General features: G+C 43.7%; 2 protein-coding genes across 3 annotated transcripts in view; one reads left to right on the top strand and one right to left on the bottom strand.

The window, feature by feature from the left end:
- The window catches only part of col4a1 (collagen, type IV, alpha 1), a 33,149-nt gene extending 31,838 nt beyond the window's left edge, over nt 1-1,311 (bottom strand). Inside the window, exon 1 of the mRNA XM_035604014.2 lies at nt 1,085-1,311. Within this exon, the coding sequence (XP_035459907.2) occupies nt 1,085-1,159 (75 nt within the window). The 5' untranslated portion in view covers nt 1,160-1,311. The remainder of the gene's footprint in view (nt 1-1,084) is intronic.
- Nucleotides 1,312-1,475: 164 nt separating this feature from the next.
- col4a2 (collagen, type IV, alpha 2) overlaps nt 1,476-26,671 on the top strand; it is a 48,384-nt gene continuing 23,188 nt past the window's right edge. For both annotated transcript variants that reach the window (XM_035604013.2, XM_035604011.2), the window contains exons 1-4: nt 1,476-1,629; nt 1,882-2,034; nt 2,128-2,179; nt 17,930-18,010. In XM_035604013.2, the coding sequence (XP_035459906.2) occupies nt 1,985-2,034; nt 2,128-2,179; nt 17,930-18,010 (183 nt within the window). In that variant the 5' untranslated portion in view covers nt 1,476-1,629; nt 1,882-1,984. The remainder of the gene's footprint in view (nt 1,630-1,881; nt 2,035-2,127; nt 2,180-17,929; nt 18,011-26,671) is intronic.

The following is a 26,671-nucleotide window of genomic DNA, read 5'->3' as shown; positions in this document are numbered from 1 at the left end:
TACTTTTTCTCATGAACAATTGACCTATGCTTTATTGAAATGCCAGATTTTTGAATCAGGGGTTTGTGTGACATTCAGTGTGACAGCAATGTTCATGTAATGTATCAAACTAGCCAAGTCATTCCTCCGAGCTCATGACAAACTGGCTGAGAAACTGGAATTTGAATCTCAAGAGAAGCAATTTGATTGGGCACATCCTCTTTTGTGAGACAAATCAAAAAAATCGTAATCAAGCTTGTCCGCATAACAAAACAAAACAGTTTCATTGGTGCTTCTCCCACCACAACCGCTCCAGTTTGTTCTCACTGATGACAGAGTCAAATTTGGTTGAAATTTATGGCTGCTATACATCACACTTCTTTGTCTTTACACTGGACATGTTTCAATATGTATTACTCCTCTTGTACTGGAGTAACATCTTCTCTGGCTTCACAGTGAAAACAAACCGCAAGGAGTCTGTCTCGATTTCTAAATAGACACATTCACGAAGCGTTTATTGGATTATCTAAACATACCAGTGATTAACCAGTACACATTTCTGTCACACACACACACACACACACACACACACACACACACGCACACACACACACCCACACACACACACACACACACTTCAGCTACTGCAGGCACTCTGTCCCACCCTCTCTCTCTCTCTCTCCAGCAGAACTGAAGGAGGCAGGACTGAAGGAGTAAACCCAAAGTCAAAAGTGTTTAGAACAGCATGACAGAGCTCGAGCAAATAGAGAAAATAATCACACACAGAAAAAAATACAAATATATAAATATATATGAACATCTGGAGCAAAGAACTTTTCAGTCATGCTAAAAACAAATGACTTTTACACCACTGAGGCACCAACACAAGTGAACACAACTGATGAACTGAGTCATCTGGTTGCAAATACATGTGTGGATGACAAGAGAGTCTAAAGGGTTCCTCAGTTTGCTCTCATTATCCTAACCAGAGAAAAGTTGAAATTGACACTTTGTGCACAAGTCTACCTGTGAACACAACCACAAATATATGTCTATAGATATCTATATCTATAGACATATATATGACCGGTCATCGTCCACTCACCTCAGCTCCGGTCCGGTCGAAGCTCGAGCAGACAGCCGCCAGCAGCAGCAGGGCGCCGGGCGGCGGCGGCAGCATGTCGGCGGTGCGCCTCGGTGCTCAGTGGCCTCACAACAACCACCTGTCGACCGCTCCTCGTCCTCTTTGCGATTCTCTCTGCGGGCTACGTCTCGGGGCTTATCGGCGGAGCTCGGGCAGCACGTTTCGCCGCATCTTTTGTCCGAGACGATGTGAGGTTCTGATCGGAGCAAACTCGCTCTTGTTCCTGGCGCACCACACCCCCCTCTCCAAAAAAAAAAAAGAAAAGAAGAACCCAACCCACCCACGACCACCCTCGTCCCATGGCAAAGGGAGCCGACCCTGCCGTTACGAACACTCGGACTCTTCTCGGTGGGGAGAGGGACTACTCTGCGACACTTTGCTGCTTTTTGTGACAGTATTTGAGGTTTGGCGCGGTCGAACCGGTCGCCCGGAACCGTGGTGTCCCGTCCGGCGCGCGAGGGGCTTTTCCTTCATCTCGTCGTCGGCACGCGAAGCTCAGGGCGACTGTAAGTAACCGTCTCATTCAAATGATGCCGATTGCACGACAGACACTGGAGAGAAGTGGCATGTGCCACTGCTTCCTCTGAGTGTCCACTGAGTGCGCGTTCTGGTCAGGCGGTCGGCGAAGTGGCACCTGACAGAAACTTTGGATACAGGATGGCTGATTTGCCCAGGCTCTAATAGTAATAATCATAATGTGTGTCGACTCATGGTGGACTGTGGATGTGTTGACGTGTGGAGGTGTTGCTGTGCCTCAGGTGGGGGCAGGATCATGCTGTAGAAGCCCTCTGCAAGTGGGAGAGAGAGAGAGAGAGAGAGAGAAAAAATCAACGCGGCGTGCGACTGGAGTCGGCGGCGCGCATGAGAGCGACCATGGCCGGGCATCACAGCAGGGGGCCGAGGGATCTGAGGTACAGTACGGATCACATCAAGTGTTCCGACCGTCTGCAGAGCATCGGCCGAGCAGCATCACTGACGCATGTTCTCTCTTTCCTCGACTGCAGGCTGCTGCTTCTGTGCCTCTCCGTCGCCATCCTCGCGTCGGGAGTGCGCGCGGTAAGTTTGCTCTCCCACGTGTTGTTGTTTAGTTTGTTTGTGTGTTGTTGTTTTTTTTTTTCTCGACTTGTAAACCTGTTGACAGTTAACGTATGAGAATTCACCTGACAGTGTCTCCGGGGGCACATGCAGTCAGACCTCGGTGCGCGGAGAGTGGGAGTGTCAGGACTTTTTGGGGAGTTCCTCTGGTGGGAGGTTTTTTTGTTTGTGTTTTTTTCTGCTCGGCATGCTGGTAAATCGCAGTAAAACAGGACGGTTTCTTGAGAAATGGCTCGTGTTGCAACGTTGCTGTTTGGAATAAATGCATTCCCACTCCCAGTGTTTTGCTAAAGGAACTAAATATGCCACAGAACTTATCAGTTAATCAAGGCCAAACATTCTTCCACCGAATCAGTAAGTGGATCAGCACCGAATTGTAAAAACTCTTAGATCTGATTTTTTCACGTCGAGATCCACATCATTTTCTGGAAAACAGACAAATATGTCAAAATGTCAAGAAATTGATTCAAAGAATTGCTCTGCAACTCTAACAAGAACCACACTGAATGTTAAGCTGTTTTTCTTGAACTTTTCTGGAGGGGCAGTTTATGAGAACACAAATTTTCTGGAACTTTTCCAGCCAGCCCCGTTGTAAGATTTCCACAAAATGTCCGAGTGAATCTCTGGAGATTCACGGCGAGGGAGTGGGGCGCTCGACTCGTGCAGGCGCCACCTTCGCCTGCAAGTTCTCAAAATGTTCCTACTTTTGTGAATGTGTCTGACTTGAACAAATCCCTGCAGCGTTTCTTATATGTAAACTCCAGAATATCTGCAGACCCGTTTTTTTCCCGAACATTTTCCGGAGTTCATGTCTGAAAACAGACTTCCCTGGGGTTCAAATCAGTTCAGTGCTTCTTCCACAGTCCTGCTGACAAGTAACGAAAAACAAACCAACAGACACAGGTCAAAACATAACCTCCTTGGCAAAAGGTAATAAACCGAAATGGGTTACCATGTTGGGCTACATGTTGTGCTTTGCTCGACCCGTTGACCTGACAGGGGTTGAGGCGCGGGGTCATGACCTCAGCAGGCATAATGATATGTTGTTGAGTGTTTTGAGTATAAATTTCTCGCTTGTGCTCGTAAATTTTTCTTTTCTTTTGTTTGTGTCCGCCATTCTGTCCGTCAGTCGTCAAGGTCCAAGTAGTTAATGAAGTGACGTTATCACAAGATACACAATGGAAGCTTTTAAGCTGGCCCTACATCTGCATTATCAGACAATGATAATGACACTACAGGATTAGTTGTGATAGATCACCCGTTTATAGCAAATTTTGACCAATGGGATCATCATAGCCAGGAAAAAGATTAAAAAAATAAATCTGAATCTTTAAATCATGCACTAAAATGTACCATATCCATGATTTTGAGCCAAAGAATAGGTCCGGATTTGTCCCCTATTGGTTTTAGGTGATGGGTGGTTGGGTGAGGGAGGCATGACATGACCCAAAAGGTATTGTAAAAATAAGTTTTGTTTACATCATAAACAACCGAGTCTCTCGCCATTCTTTTTGAATTGAGAATGAAGATTTCAGCGTTGGCCTGTATCGACAGAAGTTCCTGAATCTTGTCATCTCTCCATTTTGTTGGCGTCTCCGTTTAAACGATGCTTCCAGTTTCGCGCCATTTGTATAGTAGAAATGTCATGTACACGCTTGCCCGCCCACTGGCTGCGGATGATGACCCGCTCTATTCACACATGGGCTCAATCGGACATTAAACAGACTTTGCACTGAAGTCCATTTAATGTTGGGGCCAACTATTTCAAATATTTCTCACATACAGTCTAGATAAGTCCGGGGTTGTAGTGTATGTGAGATTCAACCGTGGATTCTGCAAATCCACGGTTGAATCTATACCTCGTTTTTCAGACTCAGGGTTGTTATTCATCTCGGGCAAATTAAAGTAGCCCTCAGCCTTTATCGCTTGATCATGATTTTTGCAATTTACATGTGTGATAATGTTAAGTGTTACATCAGTAAAGAAACAGGAAAAGACTCAAAATGTCACAAAAGCAAGCTATTTACTAAAACAGTAAATGGAAATTTAAATCATGCAGAATAACAGGTGCAATAATATGGAAGTATTTGGGTGAATGGGTGGTATTTGCGTGTCCTGTTATTGGACAAAATACATGTTCATTCTCAGTGGAGCAGCTCTGTGTGTTTGCTGACATTTACCTTCAATACAAAATTCATGTAAATGAAGATGTTGTTTTCCCTAAACGCCTACATGCGCGTACAGCCCCACTTCACTCTTACAAGTTGTCATAAAAGTGACATGAAATGATGATGATGATGTCTGACTGCGCCAAACTAAAAATAATCTTTGTAAATTTGTCTTTTGATCCAATCATTGATGAAAGGAGACAAAAACGCACATGTGACGCTGAATCCATGTGTGCACTGTGTCTTTTCGCATGTTGGTGAGCTCGCGGCCCTTCACCATGTTTTGCTTTTCTGTTTGTTGATGCTTGTGCAGGATTCCAGATGTTCAGTGATTCTGTCAGACATGTAATATCATACACAAGGCTCTCAGATGAAAAGTTATTTTCTCGGGGTGGGATGAAAAGGCCCCGTTGTCTCTTGCTTTTATCAGATTTCGCCCGGGCTCAATTAAAAGCGTGTGACACAGCTCAGCTCCTCTGTGTATTGTGCAGCTTCGCTCCGTGGTGGTGATACCAGGAAGCAGAAGGCTAATTTTAGTTCGGCACCGTCCGTGTCCTCGATGCAGGCGAGTTAACGGCTCACGTTGATTCCACAAAAAAACTCTGTGTGTAAACAAAAAAGCTCCAGGTTCATCCAACATCTGACTTTTTGGAAAAAAACATCCCCATGTGTGCTTATTAAAGAAGTTGTTGAAAGGATAACAAGTTTTAATTGTGATCTGGAAGTTTTGAGGTGGTTAGAGAATCTGACACATAAAGACGGTGCAGGAAGCAGTAACCAATCACATCCCGTCCGACACAGAGTTTCTCAATCTCAACTGTGCCTGTTTCTGATTAATATCAAAACCAAATGTAACCCTCGGGAATGATTTAGCTCTTTGAACCAAACCCCCGGCTCTGTGCTGTACAACTCTTTCCCACCATCTGACTCCACGTGACGTTTTACATTTGGAATTCCCCCGCTTATTGAAAATGCAATTCAACTCGAGATTATTTTGCACGTGAGATTTAATTCTGTTGTTTTCCGAATGTTCACGTTACGCAGTTCGGGAATCTGCACTTTAAAAGAAGGACGGGGGTTGGTGGTGGGTGGCATGATAATCATTTAGATATGGACATAACGCTGCCGTTTTTGAGACTGTTATAGTTGAACCTTAAAGGTCAAACCGTTATTACTTCTTCACTTTCAACTTTGTTGTTCAAACCTCCTTTGACTCTAATGTGCCATGTCACAGGACAGTACAGGACAGTACAGGACAGTCTTTACCATACATCAGAGGATCCCATTTTCTATGTCATACTTGTTGGGGGGAAAATTCCACCTTGTAGCCCATGATAGCAAAAACATGATTCTGTGCATGGATGCCAGGTACACCCCCTCTTTGCACACACATACCATTTATCAGTGTGCTTTGGCGGAGGAAGGAAGGCTCTTGAGGCAGAAATGTTAACAGGATGTTTCGTATGGGACCCTTTCAGAAGGCTTTGATTCTGGTGTTTGAGAATATGTTGCAAGATGTGTGTGAGCACGACCGAATGAGGGCACGATGCTGCGGATGTGAGGGTTGTGGGAATTTTTGTTTGTGGCCATGCAAGAATCATTTTTGGCAACAGATCCGTACTGTATCTGGAAGCCCAGCAGCAACATCTGCTTTACAAATTGCCCTCTTTCCAGATACGTGAATGCTTTGTGATAAACGTTTCTCCTGCGTGTGCCTTTTTGGCATTGTATTCCACAAACTAAATCAAACTGAGTGTTTTTTTTATATCCATAAGAGAATAGGGAAAAAGATGCTCATGATGGATGTTCACATTATAAGGTGTAAGGTAACGCGATGTGTAAGGCCATGCAGTTCGCTTGGGAAAGTGTAAAAAAGCACCAGCCTGCTCTTTAGATGTGAATAAGCGATGTGTGATGAGAGGTGCTGGGGGTCACCAAATGGAAAGCAGACACGTGACCGACCTCTCAAATGTGATTGTTTTATGGGGGAGGAAGGCGTGTGTCCGGGGCGAGGGGAAGATGTCTGCCTGTGATAAGGGTAGAAAAATGGCGAGCACATCCCCTGCCAGGGTAGTGGCTGTGATATCGAGTGCGTCTGGCTCTTAACAATCAGGGGAAGAGCCCATTGTGCAGGGCTGCAGGAAACCACATGCGCGGATGAGAAGCCTACGTGTCGGGCTTCCCTGTCAGTGTGTGTGTGTGTGTGTGTGTGTGTGTGTGTGTGTGTGTGTGTGATGAGGAAGAGACTGAAGCAGAGGTGGCGTGCACTTTCCACTGAGGTGTTGCCATCACCTCACCCCTCTGACCGTCTCACATTTAAATTGATATCCCTCAGAATTTGCGTGAGATGTGTTTGGAGTTTCTTGTCGGGGTACCGAAAGGTGTCTCCAATTATCCGCCCAATTTGCTTTCCACCATCAGCAGGGTATGTGAGCGTGTGCCTCATTTTTTTTTTCTTTCACTCTTGCACGTGCAGAGTTTGGGGGCTGTGTTTATCTCTGTGCTCTGTGAGGTTTGATTTTATGGGAAACATCCTGAGCGAAGGATTGTGTGAAGAGAAAATAGATTATCCAGAGAGGCTCTTTAAACAGGAAAAGGGAAATGGGGTGGAGTTGAATGTGTCAGGAGTCGCTTTACAACCCTACTGGACCCCCACATAGTTTGACCGCTCCAGAGAGTGTTTACTGAGGTGTATATTCACCATGTTAACCCAGTCCAGGTTATACTGTACGTGCAGCGAGATGAGTAAGAGAAGGGGATGATTATGTGACGTGTAAGGGCATGGTGCCAGTATTTGTTTGATTTGAGTCATTTTTCTGTTCAATGTTTTAAATGTTCCATAAAATCAATCTCATCGGTCCCTTCTCCTAAGTGTTCACATGCTCAGAGTATACTGTCTGTGCCAGGAACTTTAAATACATTAAAACCATAAATGTATTTTGTCTATATTCTATCTGTGAAGTCTTTGTGCTTCCCAGTCAGTGGACATTTGTTCCTGTGTGGTCTCCGTAGCTTGTGAACATGGATCCTTGTTCAGGAATTTTTTGTCGCGTCACAGTTCATTCAGAGACTCAAGAGCTCAACATCGATTCAGTCAGTCTGCTAATACCGCAGCTTGTATACCGTCAGCCCGTTCGCATCCTTTCCCCATCACTCCTATGGTTGGCATAAAGAGGCATTATTTATTATATCATTGTTATATTATGTAGATGTTCTATAATGATGTGAAAATATGTTAAAGTCCACTCTCGAGGGGCAACAGAGAAGTGGTTTGATTCCATGGATAATCACTGTTCATGCCTCATTTTCATTCCCAGTCATGCGTGACAGCCTGTGGTCACACACCACACATGAACCACTGCCCTGGTGCAGTACGTGCTACAGTATGTCAACTCACAAACTCACACATGGTACTTACTTATCTGTGAGAAGTACTTATCTACAGTATACTGTATATACATACAAACAGACTTATTTGTATCGTTAAAGTACAGTCTTCTATATACATACATTTATATACCTTCCTATGGGCTTCTCCTATGGGCCAGGTTCTGCTTGTTGGCACCTAGAAGTTGCCCGACTCGCACATCTGCACTTTACAAACTTATTGTTTTGTTTCACAATTTTAATATTGTTAGATGATCTGTTGTCAGACACGCACTGAATTCCCGAGATTTTCCTCAACATTTCCGCAGGGGTCGTACGTGAGATAGCAAATGTTAGTCCAAAACTTTTCTTACCGGAAGATTCGCGGTGAGCGAAGTTGGGCGCTCGACCCAGGCGCCACCCCTTCGCCTGAATGTTCTGGAAAATGTTCTGCTCTTGTGAGCGCGTCTGACTCGAGACAATCTCCTGCTGCGTTCTTCATACGTCAACAGCGAACACTGCAGACCCAAGTTTCCAGAGTCGGTCTGTTTAGAGAAAATGGACTAGACATAACTACTTCAATTTCGAAAGAACATACATATATTTCCCTTCCCTTATACGTCCTTACTGTACATGCCTGCAGTATGCACTCTCTGCCGTCGGTTACTCTTAAGATGCAAGTACAATGTACAGATTTCTTCCTCCCCGAACAAAATGCTATCAACCCCCTATTGACATTCAGAAGTTTAAAAAAAAGAAGCGCCCTCATCATTCTTTGTGTCAACCTAACCTGCCTTTGTAAACTCCAGCAGTTTCAACTGACGTTTATTTGACTTGGAATTAAGTTCGGAAGTAAATTCATCGTGGACGTCGTCTCTGGAAAATCCCCATTTACTGTATATTTATAAATATATGTCGGCCCCTGTCCTTTGCCCTCACTCCATGTTACAGTGATTAATGGTGGGACACAGGGGTCCCATCAGGCTATGCTGAAAGAATTCCAGAGCCTCCCAGTCCTCCCAGGCTTCAGTCTCCCTGAACGGCTCAGTCTCTCACTTCCTTTTATAGCCTCATTCTGCCCCTGGTCTCTATCTCCCCTGTCTTCTGTCCCCTCACTCTCTCTCCATCTATCTCTGAAAGGGACACTTGGCAGACAGTCTGTCCTCCCTCTCTTCCCCTCTCAGCTCGTCTCCTTCCCGTTTCAGCTCTCTACCCGTTTACCGCCCGCCCCCCCCCCTCGTTTGGCCCTCGTACATGTGCGTCTCTGTGCGTCTGTCTGTCCTCAGCAGAGGTGAGTGAGTCTTCTCAGTGAGCTCATGTGGAAGGATTGTGTCAGTTGTGTTTACCTAAAAACCATACATGCTCCTTCCTCACAAAATGACTCTCTCCGGCTTTGTGCCGTTTGGTTCAGCAGGTGCTTGCTGAGAGGAAGATAGTGACATGGCCACTCGCTGATCTCACTGCTGTGCTTTCTGGACAGGGAGACACAGACCATTTATTTCCATCCCAGCTGTGGTCTAATTGATTCGACTGAATTATTTCTTGTGATGGGAAGAATGTTAACAAAGTTAAATGTGCACTTTGTGATAACATGACCCTGTCCAACTTTGCCCTCTTTCTCTCCTGCTCCTCCTCGAGCTTGACTTTTCCCGTCACGACTCCACGGATGGCAATGTCTATTTGTCCACCACTTTGGTACAAACTGAAATATTCGATGGATTGCCTTGAAATTTGGGAAACATATCCACAGTCCCCAGAGAATCAATCTTAAGCTGCATTCAGACATGCAAGCCCCGACATTTTCTGGATATTTTCCAGAGGGACTGCATTTGAGAAATGCAATCGTCCTTAAAATGTTTCTCCATACATTTTCCGGGACATCTCCCGCCAGCCCCCTAGTAAAATTTGCAGAAAACACTGATATGAGACTACTGAAACAAAATCAAAATTAGCGATCCCAGCGAGCAAGTGGGCGTGTTGATGACTGTAAAGTGGATTTTTCCTCCTATTAAGATTCCCTGTGAATCTCATAGAAATAGAAAAAACAGTAATAACCTCAGGTCTCTCGGCTGTCCAGGTGAATGTGAATGTGTCCTCACATCTGGATATCATTGATCATCTGATTACAGGGGTGAGCAGAAGCTATCACCATAACAAGACCTGACAAGTTGACCTTTTGGTACCAAAGACCGGAGCAGCTCCATTTGGTTCATTCTGGAGCAGGAAGCTCTGATTAGGAGTGTGGCCACCTGGGAAATGGAGTTAAATCTCTTGGTGACCTGAGGCCAGTTAAAGGAGAAGGAAGGTCCAGCTGTGTCAGGCCCGGGGCAGAAACAAGAGCTGTGTTTACTCAGGAGCTGGACCAGAGCAGAGCGGTGGGAGTTTCTGCTCTGTCTGAGTTCAAGTTCTCCTTCAAAGTCATGTCCTGCTCTCTGCAGGAGTGACCCGGTCCCCTTGTTCCTGCAGTTCCCTTCTCAGTTCTCCCCCCTATTTTATTTGATATTGTACAGTATGCCTTTAGCACATGTCTTTGTGTCACTATCAAAATGAAATAACAATAACAATTTTCAATTGTTTTCACAAATCCATCAAAAAAAGAGTTGCCTTCTTGTTGCAGTCCAGGAATGTCTGCACTGCCAGTAGTTGGTGTGCATGAAAGGTACCTGCTCAGTGAAAGATTTTCATTTATGTTCCTAATTAAACTGCAAAATATGCATAGAATACAGTCTCAGCCTGTAAGGCTTTTTAAAACCAGAACACATTCAGACAATGTACAAACAATAATTTAAATGTTTTGGAGATGATGCAGAACGAGTAGGAATCTCCTGACCTGGGGTGTTTAATTATGCAAACAGAGACTACAGCACTTTAACCCTCAGACAGGAAGTTGGTGGCGGTGATGCAGGACGCAGAATTAGCTGCAAAGAAGCAACAGGGCAGATAGGCTGTACATTTCATCACGTATAAAATCTTTAAAAATCCCTTATAGCTGGCATGAGAGATTGCCTTATCACCATTGTGGAGGCCTTTGGGACATTTGTTGTTACATCAGGACATGCCTCAATAAAAACCATGCCAGTGCCATGTTTTCGTTTGATGTTTTTCTTTTCTGTGTGTGTATGTGTGTATGTTTCTAACAGCTCTGTTTGTTTAACAGCTGTAATCTGATTATTTGCTTCAATCCTGTGTCAGACTATTGGCGGAAGGCAAAGCTGCACAGAAAGTATAAACTTCCCTTTGACATGATGCCCTACTTTTTTTTCTTCTTAAACTGGTGCTGAAAGATAATTTCCAATCCAACGTGTATAAAATAAATCAAATAAGTTTCCTTCCTACAGCAGACTTCCAGACTTATCTTCTTACAGTCCAGATGTGAGTCACACAGCCAGACGGCAACAATCACCGGCATGATGTGGTCACCAACTCTGCCTTTTAACTCCTTTCAGTTCTTGTGTTCGCTCACTCACACACAAACACACACACACACACAAACACACACACACACACACACACACACACACACACACACACAAACACACACACACACACACACGTTTTGTGATTTAATGTTTAAATCTTCCCACAACATCCCAGGGGTCATTTAGACGGACTTTGTACCTCTTTTTATCCAGCGAAACAACAATCCATCCATCGTCTACCGCTTTATCCATTTAAGGGTCACGGGGCGGGCGGGGGGGGACTTTGGGACCTGTCCAGGTACACCTTGGACAGGTCCCAAAGTTACCCAGGCAACGGCTGCAAACAGTGTGGTGCCCTAATTCAAGATATTGGTCAAGATCTATTTTTTTGAGAAACACAAATACACAGGTACTAATGATGAACAGGCCTTGAACTGCAACATCAGGGCTTAACTCCTGGCTTGTTACAGTGAATTCTTCCCAGAGATGTTTCTCAGCTGGCAAAGGGAGTATCGCACACCCAGTATTGAATTGCTCTTGCCCTGACATTGAGACATGGCGCAGATATGCATCAAGGCATACCACGCCTGTTTCCATCACATACTGTATGAACAGTAACCCCTCTCAGGGATTCTTGTTGAAAGTGGCCAGGTGTTTCAAATTCAGCAAGTTTCAGCAACTTTCTCTTTGACATCCACATCATTATTGTGAAGAAGAGCAGCTGTAACCCTGGCACATCATAGCAGCGACAGATGGCTTCATATACAGCGTATAAATGTACAATCAAAATGAAAAAACTCGCACTCAAAAAATGACATTTAGTTCACCTTCCTGGATAATTGATTACATCCTAATTCGTCACAATGATGTCGATATTCTAATAGAAACTTTATATTGCATTTATAAGGTCAGTAAACATTTTCCTGGGGAGTTTATGGTCTCAATCACTACTTTCAAGTCTCCTCCAATACAGCATGATGTTCATTTTGTAAATTATAAAATAGACTGTCCAATCAGCACATGGTTGCAGGTGTAGTTGGGTGCGCAGTGGACGAGCTCTCAGTCGGACCCCCCCGCCACAATTCTATGTCGGGATGTAAAAAGCCAACATGGCGCTGGTCAAAATGCGAAACTCGAGGCTTCAAAGCGGAAGTTCACAAACCAACGGTTGATGTCAGGGTGTTTTGCCATTTGCTCTGACTCACCTACTGTATGTTGTAGTGGTTAAACTGAGCCCATGCTTTTAATTCAAGAAAATCTTTTTACATCAAATGTACTGCGCATATGCAGATTTTTCGGTTACGACTGAACAATGTTCGATGGCTGTTTGAGCGCTGCTCAGACAGAAGACATTTTTGTGCTGAGATGGCAAAGAGTTGCAGAATTCCCCTTTGTCCAAACATGGCTCACTCTCTTGGCAGAATTATGGCGGCGTTGGTTTTTTAACGTCCTTACTCGTCCTGAGGCCAGAGGTTAATGATCGCAGCGCCTCTGCGCGTCCACTATGCCTGACGAGTAACCGTAGAAGGGAATTGGTCATCCTCGGAGTTGAACAGTGACATCAGACATTCCTCTGGGTCAAGGTCAGCGTGGAAAGGCCACAGGTCACATCCTTCACTAAGGACGAGCAACAGCCCCTGACAAACAGCCCATAGATTAACCACTTGTGGTGTTTCTTGTAGTGGGATTTAGTTTCTGTTGACTCCAACAGCCTCAAGAGTCTTCGTTACCATTATCACAGCAGCCATCTCTCTCCTCAGTTTGGTCTGATTGTTGTGAGTTAGTGAAGGGTACCAACTGGTGTCACCACCGATCACAGATCAAACACACGCTGCCCTGCGACGGTCTGTGATCTCGGTTCATCTGATCCCTCGAACACAGGAGGGGTCTCACACAAACACTGTTTATGCTCAACTTTGTCCTTTTTATGTGTGAAAACTGAGAAGCCAGCTCAAAGGGGCAGTTCGTCATTTCCATCACTGGAGCCCAGGGAGCGATTGATGTTACAAGGATCTGTCTGTGGCATCAGATTGATCCGTCAATGCCCGAATGTTTAAGCAACAGCAAAATTAGAAATGATATGTGTGTAACAAAAAGAGCTCAGAACCTATTTTTTTTAAAAATTACAATATCTGCAAACAAAAGCTTTGGTTTTTAGTTTGTTAACAATCTTTTGGAATAATTTGATTCTTTTTTTTGGTGAATTCACTGTGGGAAATGTGGAATGTACAGCTGCGTGTCGATACCATGGACTCACATCTGTGTCCTTCTGCCTGTGTGTGTGTGTGTGTGTGTGTGTGTGTGTGTGTGTGTGTGTGTGTGTGTGTGTGTGTGTGTGTGTGTGTGTGTGTGTGTGTGTGTGTGTGTGTGTGTGTGTGTGTGTGTGTGTGTGTGTGTGTGTGTGTGTGTGTGTGTGTGTGTGTGTGTGTTTTATGCCTTCTTTGCTGTTTCATTTCACAGGGGAGCGGCCTCACAATACATTTTCTGCATTCCATTAATGGGTGTTTTATGCACTGGTCTGCATTACCCTAAGTTTTTAAGATCAGTCCCAACTCAATTTCACAATCTTATTTAGTGGCATTTGTCATTTTGAACCATGCAGGGATTATTTTTCCATTGTGTCTAATCCTTGTATCATCGGCATAAGAATCATAAATCCTCCCACAATCTTCTGTTTTTTGGGCCTCTTGAATGTGGCAGACTCCAGCTGGAGGCCAAAGAACTAACTCGCCTCCTTAGTTGTAGCTCCTTCTCAAAAGTTGACATTGTTCCTCTGCATCTGTATTCATAATTTGCCTTCAGTTTTGTTTGGTCTACATTTGTCCTATGTTTTTGTCTCGTCAATGGCCGGCTCTCATGGCGGAGATGCTGTGTTGATGTTGGCGGCTCTTGACACTGAAGTGGTGGGAAGTGGTTGTGTCTTGGTAAACCTACAGTAAACACACTGGTGATTCAAGCTGACCACAGGCAATCCACATAAACCAACAATCATCATGTCTGAATAAGTTGTGCGATGGCGGCAAAAGACTGGGCAGTATAGGAATAAGTCAATACACAGAAAATGAATCAATTTGGTTCAAAGGCGAAATGACAAAGGTTTGCATGTTCCAACATTTTAAAAGGGAAAATAAACTAAACTCCGTTACCATCTCAAACAGGACACCGCTTTATTGCCTAATAAAGGCTTGTAAAAGCATCTGTAACTAATCTTTCTTTCCAGAGGAAAAAGTTAATTAAAATCATGCTCATCATCTTTTTCTCTGTTCACAAAGCCCAAAAAACCTCTGTATTTCTTTTTAATAGCATTGATAGTAATGGTGTGTGTGTTTGTGTGTGCGCGTGCGTGATAGAGAAAAGCCCGGCGTGAGAAAGAGAGTCGTTGACCCAGCTGGTTTTATTTCATTTACGGTACATTATGCTGAAGGAGTCGTTGCACGTTGACGCACAGTGAGGCACCAGAGCAGCCATAAAGAACAGGGAGGAAACAAAAACAACATTAATCTGACCACTGAAGCTTGAAGAACATATACACAACAAAGAATTCTCACTCCAGGTTATAGGTGTTTGGTCTGAGTGTTGTACACAGATGCACAGGTCAATGTGAGCAGGAGTCTGTATGGAAAACTTGTTTACATCTATGCATTGAAATAAAGCAGATGTTACATTCGATCTCCACTGAAGGCCGTTCACAGGACTTAAAAGAAAAAAACACAGAAGAGTCGTTCTATAAACGAGAGGCCTCCGATGAACAATCACAGCAAACCAGATCCTCGGAACTGCCCCGGGTTTATGGCCATTGTGTTGCGTCGTATACACTGTTGTTTGACAGCCCTCATAACAAAGACAAAGGAAGTTGTCTATTACGATCTTAAATCCTTTTTATTATAAAGAAAAGAATTATGAATGTGCTGACATCAACTCATCTGTACGTGTAGGGCGGAAATGACCATTCACTACTAGGCCTCTTCTTTTATCCGAAGATGAAGCATTCAATACTGCGACTGGGAGCCAGACCTCGTTTATAGCTTGTAGGTATCAGATTTATGGTAACAATCTATACAACCCCATGCTGTGGTGCTGGGTGGTCTGGAATCATGTCTTTCTTGTCGCATGACCCAATGTTCTTTTAACCTGAACACACAAACGTAGTTGAGCGTTTAAAAACATGCTAAAAGTCTTGTTGTGGATCTGCTCTGCTTCTGCACAACAATTATCGGGATCGAACTTTTCGTGCATTCTCAGTCTGGTTGACGGAAACAGACTCTTGAGTTTTAGCATCATCTTACCGGTTCAGTCGAATTCAGGTGTGCGTTGGTTGGCCTTTTTGGTTTATAATCAAAACGTGAATGAAACATGTGAAACTTTAGCAGCCACACAGTCACAATCCCAACAAGACAAGTAGTCTTCTAAGGATATAAGTGCACTCTCATTACATACTATTCATTTCCATGTGAGCTCATCAAAGAAGGTAAATGTACAGTAAAGTGCTGCAGCTGTCAGTCATTGGACAATGTGGGTGAACGCACTCTGACGATTCAGGCTGTGTTGTGTGTTTGTGAGCATGAACTAAAAAACAACAATGGGTCTGGATCAATTAAACCGAACTGCAAGTGTAAGAAAGACAGGGAAGAAAAAATTGTTATAGGCAGCAGCAAGTGTCTGAACCTCGTCCTTATTTCATTAACAAATGATTGTTTCTTCTTGATTTTGGTGGATTGAAATTTAGTGCTTATTGAAAACTCACCTGGGGCAGTATATCATCCAATTAGTTTCCAAGGTGTTCCTTATTCCCCATGCAGCTATGGAAGAGTGTGTACTTGTGTCAGCAGCTGGAGAAAACAGGATACCGCAGCACAATCCTATTGTCTACTAGAACGGCCATCGGCTATTTTGAACCTGCAAACGGTAGAGTGGAATTGATGGTGCATTGCTACGTGACGTGTAATCGCCTTTATGGGAGCCATTCCTTTGTGCGTCTGTCCGGAGGTGACGCGGTCCATTGTCCGTGCAATGTGGAGAAAGGTCATGCCCTGACTTTGCCTCCACTCCAGAGGCTAAAATGTTGCCAGGGTGTTCGGGAGAAAAAAAGCTTCTCTTTCACATAATCAGTTCAAAATGAGTGAAGAATGCTGTTTGTGGACAGTGAGTCTGTCGCCATAGGGTGAATGTGAACCCATCACAGCATGTCACAATTATATCAAACAGCAGTTTGAAAGGAACCCCCTCAGATCCCCTGATAGTTGACGGGGGGGGGAAATGCAGCCATGTGCATTCCATAAGGGCGGGAAGACGGGGCCTTTTTGTTGAGGCGATAGGGGATTATTAAAGGACGACGTCTGTGTTTGAAAAGAAGGTCTTTGTTTGTGAGGAGGGTCTCAATGTGGCCTTTGTCTCCACTGGGATCTGCTGTCACAGTGGGGAGGGAGAAATATTCTGATTCTTTATCTGCCACTTTGTTACCGCTGTGGGCATAGAGTGCCTTTTTAACCAAGGGAGGAGGGAGGGTATCGATGGCATTTGCTGCCTAAGCAGGCTATGGTATGGCTGTGTGGGTGGATTGTGTAGGCCGACACAGGACGGAGACGTCATAACCAGCTACATGCAGCTTCTCTGCATGTTTGTATTCAGTTTTACTCACACAGCACTGAAGCCTTTTTACCTAACACCTTACAATTTGGAAACTTGGTGTCGAATGTTCTTTTTCTGGTGTATTCCATTTGTATTCACTCTCAGGCACCACAGGGAACAAGTTCAGTGGAGTAATTAAACTGTCATGAAGCTTTGTTTGTTTGCCAGGCATATGGAAACAGTGCTGCATGGTTTAGTCAGTGATTAACCCACACATCTATTAAAAAAACATTTGGATCAGTAATGAAGTTAATTACAACAATGAATTTGAGCTTTTGTCTTGATGTGCATCTGTTTTGCAGCACTGACGGTGAAGGTGCGCCTCTCAACATCTTACGTGTGTGCAGGTTTGTTAAGGTTTTGCTTTTGCTTCTGATGAGTCCAGTAATGAGGTCATGGCAACGGATCAAAGGGGAAAGAGGTTCAGCTTGTGATATTAATTTAAAACCCTGCATAAAAGCAAAAGTTCTCCAATAATCCATTTAGCCTTAATTGACGTCTCCGGCTATCTCAGCTGGCCCAGGACCGGGACACCTCTGACCCGCGGGTGGGGAAATCCCGTTTGTGTCACTGCTTTCTTTGATCGTGCCACGTCCACACTGACCCCGTGGGCTGTGTGTGTAGTTGTGTCATTTCTAGCACAGATCAGCCTGTGATGGTGGGTGGTTGTGTTGGTATGCAGACATCCAAAAGACAAATTGTGCCCCTGTCAGTGGCCCGGACCCAGCATCTCTGATGAATAACACTTTCATGGCTGTCCTTTATGTCTGGATGTTCATAGTGAGTCATCGGAGCTGCATCCTAAACATCCTCTATGCACACCAGACCAATTTACTCGGCCGCGCATGCAGCGCTGCAACAATCATCCACACTCATGCAGCAGAGCCGCACGGATAAACAGCAACTGTATTCACAAATCACGTTGTAAACAAACACAGGCGGTCACACCTACAGTGCACAACGGTTTACCCCACACTGTGTCCCGTGTAGTGCACAAAGGGGAAAGTCAAGCAACACATGGACGCACACGTCTCCTGGGTCTATGCAAATGATTGTTAAAGTTTTCTGTATATATATGACCTCTGACATCACATCTCTGACCTGCATGTTGTCTGTTTTGTGTCTGACAGGGTGGGAAGAAGCACAGTGGCCCTTGTGGAGGAAGAGACTGCAGCGGTGGCTGTAAATGTTTCCCAGAGAAAGGAACCAGGGTAAGTCCCAAACTCTGTTACTGTTCTTAATATCTATCTATATGTCCATCTCTATTTCTTTCTCCTCCTCTGTGTCAACCAACTCTTGAATTGGTTTTCCCTCTTGAATATACCAAATAAGGCCATGATCACACATGGGGCTCTCTAAATGCACCTGCAGGTTGTAATATCGATAACTTTGGCTGCCGAAGGAGACTTTTTTCCAAGTTTCTCTGAAAGGCTTATCCTTTAAGCCCAATGAGAGCACCCACATGCTGCTATTATTTAGACCATTTTATCACTCAATGTTCAGTAAAGCCAATGTAGTTGATCCTCGCTTCGCGTGAGCGTAGTTGTCTCAAGTCACATACACAACTCATGGAAGCGCCACATCTTATCATGGCCTAACGCCCTTGTGTGAGAAGTTAAGGTATCGAAACAATGCAATATAAACACGTTAGATGATGTGAATGCACGAGGCTGACATGGGCTTTCAGCCACGAGGAAATCTGTGCTGCTGAAACTCATTAGTTTGAAACACTTATCGGACGTCTTTAAAGTTGAAGTGATGAAGATCAAACCATTAGCCTCCGTGAAGGAGGAGGCCAGAGCGGAGGGAGGGTCTGGAGTGTGGGAGACCCACTCGGGAGAGACAGAAAAAAGAGAGGGACCTGATGCCGGCGGTTTTTTTTTAATCAGAGAGACAGACATAGACTAAACATGCTGAGATAACAAGTGAAGAGTGAGCGACTGGGGTTCTGCAGGACTCAAATTGCTTTTGGTTTCATACATGTGCCGCAGAGATCATCAGATAACTTTGTGATAGTTGGACTGAGGTTTCCACATGCTGAAAGTTTTTTTCATTTTCACAATCAGACAGGCAACACTCGTCTCCAACAATTTGTTTGTTCTTTTTAAGGATGGAATATGCCTTAAATGTCAGCTTACATGCGTCCGTAGAGGGCAGGCTAAACATCTCTCGTAAAAGTCAAAAACAACCTGAACTTACTTGTATCACTTCTTGTAACTGCTTGTTGAGCTGCAGAATATACCATTAGCATTTTTTAGAGACGAGTTGTCAAAGATCTAAAGCCCCAGTATGTCTGCTTTCAGAGCTACTGTAGTTTTTAAATTATTTTCATGTTATTATTTGATTTGTGTTTCTATTTCCATATTTTTGAATGCTTGTTCATTCTGGTTCATAAAAAAATCCAAAACAATGCCTGCTAAAAATACGGTAGCACATAATTTATCAATATGTACATACAGAACATATGAACATATACACGTCGCACACATGCAAGGAAGAACCTTTGTTTATGTAAATATGTAAGAAGTGTCTGCTTTAAAGTCATTGTCGTTCTATCTACAGTGAATGAAACCACAGTGATAACCTCTCGTACAAAATCAAACTACAACTGGCAAAGTAAAAATGAGGGATGTACTGAACCTACATACGTACAGAACAGTTAGTTTAACCCAATGTGCATTTTAAAGAGAAAAGGTTCCACAGCGGAATTGGCCAGTTTCCTTTGTTTCTCTTATCTTTTCCAAAAACTGCTCATAGGAACTGTGAATGTCTCAGCTCAGCTGTGCTAAACTCAAGGACTGACATTGACTCTTAGAAAACATCCAGTCTACCACAAGTACAGCTCCCGAGGGAGCCTTTCTTTTTGGGAGGGAGGTGACGACAGAAATGGTCTTGCGACTGTACTTTTGGCATGCAATAAGACCATACCGGATCAACTTTACAGTAGTCTGACCTTTGACTTGCACGCCTGCTGTGGATACAGGAAATCCCATAAGGAGGCACAGCGAGAGAGACAGAGAGGGGAAGGTCCGCATTCCACGTCTGAAGGCTGCAAAGGTCCGACGACAGGATCAGCAGACCACCTCTCTCTTCCTGCCTGCTCCTGTCGCTCTTTTCGCTGCGTTAGTCAGATGTGGTGGAAAGAATTTTGATAATTTAGTGAAGAAGTGATAATGACAGTGCGAAGAGAGTGAAGAGCTTTTCGTCGTGCCGCCAGACCTTGGCATCACTTGTGCTCTGTCTATGAAAACAAGGAAAGATAGAAGTAGAAAAACAACTTACACATACCTCACACACTACACACTTCTGTATTTCTTCTGAAAGATAAGCTTCTCAAGAAGCCAGGCCTTTTAAATGTGTCTTTGTCTTTTGTGTCAGTTTCAATCCCTGATGTATTGAAGGCATTAATAATATGAACATTTTCCAAGACCTCAGTCTAGTAAGTGTTTCCCTCCAAATGCATTCACAGATGTGCTTGTTTGTGAATGCAGTGGGAAACCAAGATGGATTATCACAGATGTGTTCGCCCCTCTGCATCTTTTGCTTCACGTCTATCTCCGGTTCTTCCAAATCCTCCCCCCCTGAGGAGAGTCATGACGACGAACGCCTCGCTGACTGGATCAAACTGATCCTTCACAGCTGCCTGGATTCGCTGAGACTTAACACAGCTGTGGTGTTTGGGCGATGGTTGTTAATGGATCAATGGGGCTTTTGGTAATGTCAGCAACTTGGTTCAGCTGCTCTGTGGAGTTGTAGGATCATGGTATTGGAGCAGAATCACCACTGTGAGAAGTCTTCTTGTACCACAGCAGTTGGTGGAGACCAAAAAAGGACTAAGTGGCCAAAAACATGACTCCAGATGAATGCTTTTGTTTTCCCTTGGAGCTCTGTGTCAGTAAGAAGTGTTTATAAGCAACTATTTGGTGAAACATTCACCGTACCTTTAAAAGTTGATAATATGTTGGTGTGATTTTTTACTAAAGCTGCAACAGTTAATCGATTATTTTATTTGTAATCGAAGACTAAATTTATCGGCAACTATTTTGATAATCGATCAAGTCATTTTTATCAAAATTCTCTGATTTCAGCTTCTTAAATGTGAATACTCTCTGGTTTCTTTGCTCCTCTATGACAGTAAACTAAATATCTTTGGTTTGTGGATGAAATAAAAGATAATCTTGAGGTTTGGGAAACACGATCGACATTTTTCACCACTTTATGACATTTTATGGACCAAACAACTAATCGATTTATGGAGAAAATAATCAACGGATTAATCAATGATGAAAATAATCATTTGTTGGAGCCATAGTTTTACAGCGCATTGCATTGACCCCCAGTGGCCACAAAATCAGAGTGATTTGTTTTTAAATTCAAGATAAAAAAAAATATAAGATGGGCCCAATGCTGGAAGAAAAGAGAAATGAATTATGTTGCAGCGAAAAATAGGGTCACACAAGGTTCTTCATGAGAATGCCAGAATTCATTCGACAGAATAATCACCGCGATACAGAAAGGGAAATGTTGAGTGGATTCAAATCAGGACACAGTCGAGGGGCCAGACAGCGAGAACATGAGAGAGACAGACAATGAATTGGATTGTTTGTTGGGGACTAAATATGTTAATTCCATGAGTTTTCTGCTTTAGGGGGAGAGCAGAGATTTGGCAAGCTGAACTCCACCACCCACTGCCCTGACGGAGAGGGCGCACAGAAAAATATCAAGCTCCCCACAGCAAACTTCACAAAGTCCTCATTGTTCTTCTACATTGTTAGTGGATTGAAAATAAAGGAGGGAGAAATCACCTTGAAACACAAGTTTTTTACTCTCTAAGGCATGAAAAGCAATGAGAACATGAGAAACTGAACGCAAGCGTCGCCCAGCGTCGTCACCAGAAAACATGTGTAGGACTCCGAGATCAATGGTGTCTTTTGTTACTGCGTAGTCTTTCCGACTTCAGTTCTGAGAAAACGGGGAGTGGAGCTGGGGTTTGCAGAGAAAAAGAAACTTTGGATTAAAGAACCGTAGCGTCCATCGGCATTGGCTCACCGTCTCTCCTCATCCTCTACACTGAGAGATAAAAACGCAGTGAGAGAAAGACAGATGACACGTTAGTGAGAGACAGATAACGTGGGCGTGTGTGAAAGTGAAGATTTAGTCACCATCACAGACACTATGCAGATGGAGGGATGCCGGCCTTTCCACCCTGGGAAAAGCTTACGACAGCTGATGAAGAACAGGAAATGACACACGTCTCAGGAAGCCGAGCACAATGACAGTCCACTGATCTTCTTTTAATATAGACGGCGTCTGTTTTTTGTGGGAACAAGATCGTCTGTGTGCTTGGCTTGAAGCTATAAATGGCCAAGATTTCCTTGTTCCATAAAAACAAGTCCATGGCCTGTACCTACATACTGAATCCTGTAACCATGACTATCGTGTACTTTCCTGTCTCCTCAAGGACAGGATAAGGGCATCAAGAGGAATGCGGTAGGGTCACAAGAGATCAAAGATGCCCTTGAATATACAGTGTTTTCACCAAAGGATGTAAGCCTTTGTACTGGTGTGTTTTGTATTGTGCTTGGAGGACCATGACCTCTACACAGTGAGGATATTTTGCAACCCTCCGATATATAAAACCAGGTCAAAGCAAATCCTGAAACTCACAAAGGCAGAACATGCATGGGAATGCAAGAATGGTTTTCTTACTCCCTGGCAATTTTTTCAACTGACAGCAGTGACATGCGTGCAAAGTAGACATGTTGGCCTCCAAAAATCTGCGCGTATAGAATCTCTCTAGGTTCCCAACCTGCCGCAATCACTAAAACTCAGACAGAGGGATTTTCTTTCATTACATTGTTGGAAAGAGGAATTCAAGCTGGTTTTGTCCTGTGTGAAAATGAAAGCTGTGGAGCAGTAGGACACGTCTGGAGAGAAGCTGAGACAAGCAGACACTCACCAGCTGTTTGTGTGTGTTAAACCAGCAAGGACGATGACACGATGTACAGTACCAGGCAAAAGATGGAAAGAAATATCTTTGGTGGCTGTGGGAACAGCTCAGGGATGTTAAAGATGCCTCGGCCTCAGTGTTTGGGAGAAAGACAAACTCTTAACTGGCCTGTTAAATCTCCACACCTCACACATTCCTCATGTGGTTCGTTCGGTGGCACTTGACTCAGAACAGTCTGCTTACTGATCAAGGACAAAAATACATTTTGACAAAAACAGTACCTTGAGATGAAGTTTCAAAAAAGAGCAGGAGGACTTTCAGCTTGCAGCCGAGCATCGGTTCACGGAACAATAATGATCATAACAGGACAGATTCTTATACGATTTATGAACTGTCAACGTGTAAGTAAACACAACAATTTTATGCATGTATGTATCTCATAAAGTTGTTATGGTGAAGCTTTTCACCAACAGTTGCTTATTTACACATCCAGTAGACACAGAGCAACATTTCCATTTTTTTGGAGTCATACTTCTGACCACATGACCCATCTAAGTCTGATTTTCACACTGCTTTTAGCTCTGTTTTGGTATCCACCAGTTGCTGTGTCTTAAGCTGCTAAAATGCTCCATCATTGTCAGACACTTTTATGAGAATTGTTTCTTATCAGATGCGTCTTAACTTTCTCAGTTGAAGTACAACAAGCACGCTGACACTACAGCGCAGCTCCCCCGTAACTTTGAAAACTGAACGTTACAAGATCATATCTTATTTCCCCAATGACATCTTCGTCTGCCTCCCATAACCGTGAAAGCTGGGTTTGACCCGCCGTCCTGCACTCATCTGTGGTCCGGGTTTTAGAGCCTATAAAAGTGGCTCACACTCAAGTTTTAAGATGTTGCTTGCAGTTTGGGAACAAGAGGACTACTGTTGATGTGGACACAGGAGCATCTCTTTTTAAAAGACACACACACACACACACACTATTGCGCACACATATATACACACAAAAAACGGGTAACACATGCAAATGGGCATATACTTTGTTATGAAATGCTTTAGTCATGGAAGAGAATATTGACCATTTGCCAAAACCCCTTTCCACAAACAATGATTGTCCAGTCACAGCTTAGCAAACTTAACAAGGAATAGCAGGCCTGTCAAGTTTGGGATTTCTTTTTCTTTGGAAGTTGATGTGTGCGTGTTACTGTTACAAGAGCAAAAACAAGTGTGCGAGGACTGAAGTAAACCCTGTTTGTCTGCTCGGACGTAAGATATAAACGTCGTCATGTCTGGTGGATAAGCCTCATGTGGTAATTCAATCCAGTTATCCAAGTGATATTTTCAGGGCCAAGGAACATTTCATTAGCCAGCAAAAGCTTTTGCGAGGTCACGGTTTGTGTTCATTAAAATAAGCCTCGTTAAAGAGTGATACATCCTCTGGGTTGATTCCCAAACCAGCTCTCGACGCTCCCACTGGCTTTTCAGAGTGTAGGGTAAAGGTAACGCTCCTTTGGATTTTGGGAAGTTTACACTCGTGCATGCGGTGCCTGAGATACAAACACCTTTTATAATTCCTATAAAAGCCTCGGCTCTACTTGACCATGAAAGTGGTCATCTTAATCTCGATTCCCCACTGAAGGAATATCCCAGGATGCCATTCACTGACCTTGATACTGTCACCATCACGTTATCCATCTGACAGCAGGAACACCGATTAGTCGCAGCCGATGACAGTGGCAGTCATTCATTAGTCTGCTCTCTCTTCGACCTTGCATGTACTTTGGCGGTAGACACTGGCCTTGTGTTATTATATTAAGCCTGACTGTGTTTTCATCAGGCGGAGCACACGTTGTGAGGGCAAACGAATTGAACAAAGATCAAATGATTAGAACGAGTCTGAAATATTCTGCTTCGTGTTGTGACTGGGAGATTGTTGCCCAGTGGAACTCTGAACTTAGCCGTACTTTAGCTCCGGTCTCTGAGAAATATGACAATAACAGCCACATTTATATTCTGTTACAAGCTGGAACTGTTTCCTCGTTATTCTTCTTTTGGACGCCTGCTGTCGCCAGTTCAATCCATCTGCCTCTCACTGAAAAACACAAACAAACACCATGTTTTCCACATCAATCATTGGTGTCTACTTCTGTGTTTGCACAATAGGAAACTTGGGTAAATGAGGTGTTGACGCCCTGTGCCCTCTGGGATGTTTGCAAATGTAATGGTCGACATAGAGAATCCTCGGAGCTGATGGGAAAATGTTCCTAGAGTTTTGGGTCACAACAGCAACAGCATGTGTTCACCATCAGTCCCTGTTGTGAAACCTACATCGGGGACTTGCTACAGAGGAAACAATTACATCTCCTTTAAATCCTCTCATATTTATTCAATTTTTATGAGAACGACATGTTTTCAGTGCAGACATTTTCTCTCAGGAGCAGACAGGAGGTCTCGTATTGTAATGTTTTTCTTAGTTTATTCTGTGGCATACGGTCAAGGTAAAACACTGGCCTTGACTTTCATGGATTTAGGAGCAACAACCTGATATCATTTATACACTCAAGATAATCTCCCCATTCATTTAGACGGTAAACCACATACATGCATGGACCTTTTGCCCTGATTTGCCCCATGGCAAACTCTCTAGCTATGTGTATGGCAGCTGGAATGACAGTGGGTGTTGCATCCCCATGTGGGAGACTGAGGGGGAAAAAAATATTCCAGGCTGGCAAAGTTGGACGGTGGGCTGGGCCAGCTGGATGGGTCAGGAAAGAGACCTTAGAGGATTATAAGGGTATCCCTGACACTAATGTGACTGGCTGCAGTCCATGGCTAAAAGGGCCAACATCACAGCTGGGTATTTGACTTTATATCTCATTGGGTTTTCCCCATTGATGTGTGTTGTTTTATTTCTTGACCTTCCATTGGGCAGTGCGTATTGGTCTTTTGAAAGGTGTTTTGTTCATTAAGGCTGCAAGTAAACAGTTGTCAGTTTAACTATGGATTATTCTATTGATCATTTTTCATCCAAGCAAGCTGTGTGGCTGCAGGGATGACAGTGTCGGGTCAGACTCATAATTGAATGGATGACCATGGAATTTGGTTCCGATCCATGGCCCCCAGAATATACATAAATGTAATGATGTTGGTGATCCGATAGATTTATCCAGTCGTGCCACCATGAGCTGGTGTACAGTTCTGTGCAAATGTTCTACTGAGAATCAATTAACTTTATTCCTTGATTTTTCATATACTGCCATCATCAGGTCAACTTGTTCAATACTTAATCACCAAATACCTGCAACTCAAGAGATTGGAAATAAAAAGAGAGAGGAATCACCTTGAAATCTCTTTTTATTTCCATCAATCAGACATCCCCTCAGCCTCAGCTCTAGTTTGTGTGCTACTTAGCGACTGTTACCATGACACATACAAAACTTATATGGTAAACATTACTAACATGGAAAAATTTCCCATTGAGAACAGTTGTTGGCATTTCGCCCCAAACATATTTAATTGTCACCCACAAATGTTCAAAAAACAGGCAGTAATAAAAATGATATCCTAATCCTAAAAAAATCCTAATAAAGAATACCAAAAAATAAATATATTAAACATTGTTCTCACACATGACCACTGCTCCTGTTGCCTCTCAAACTGTTTCACTCCATATATAATTCAGTGCACATATTTCCGTGCCCTTGGGTGTGATGGACAATGTCAGAGCACAGCTTTGTTTAGGAAACTGAGTTTTTCCATATAAACAGACGGACGCAGCGCTCTGGGCGATCCACTGTATGGAAGGTGTAAAGGCATTGTATCACAGTGATACGTGTTACAGTGCGATTATAGAGGCCGTGATGGACGTCATTACACTCAGACTCACACCGACACCCGATACAAACACACAGGTGGTTGG

This window comes from Scophthalmus maximus, chromosome 14, assembly GCF_022379125.1.
Source record: "Scophthalmus maximus strain ysfricsl-2021 chromosome 14, ASM2237912v1, whole genome shotgun sequence".
Classification (NCBI taxonomy): domain Eukaryota; kingdom Metazoa; phylum Chordata; class Actinopteri; order Pleuronectiformes; family Scophthalmidae; genus Scophthalmus; species Scophthalmus maximus.
The sequence above is the reverse complement of the archived record's forward strand: the minus strand, read 5'-3'. Positions and strand labels throughout refer to the sequence as shown.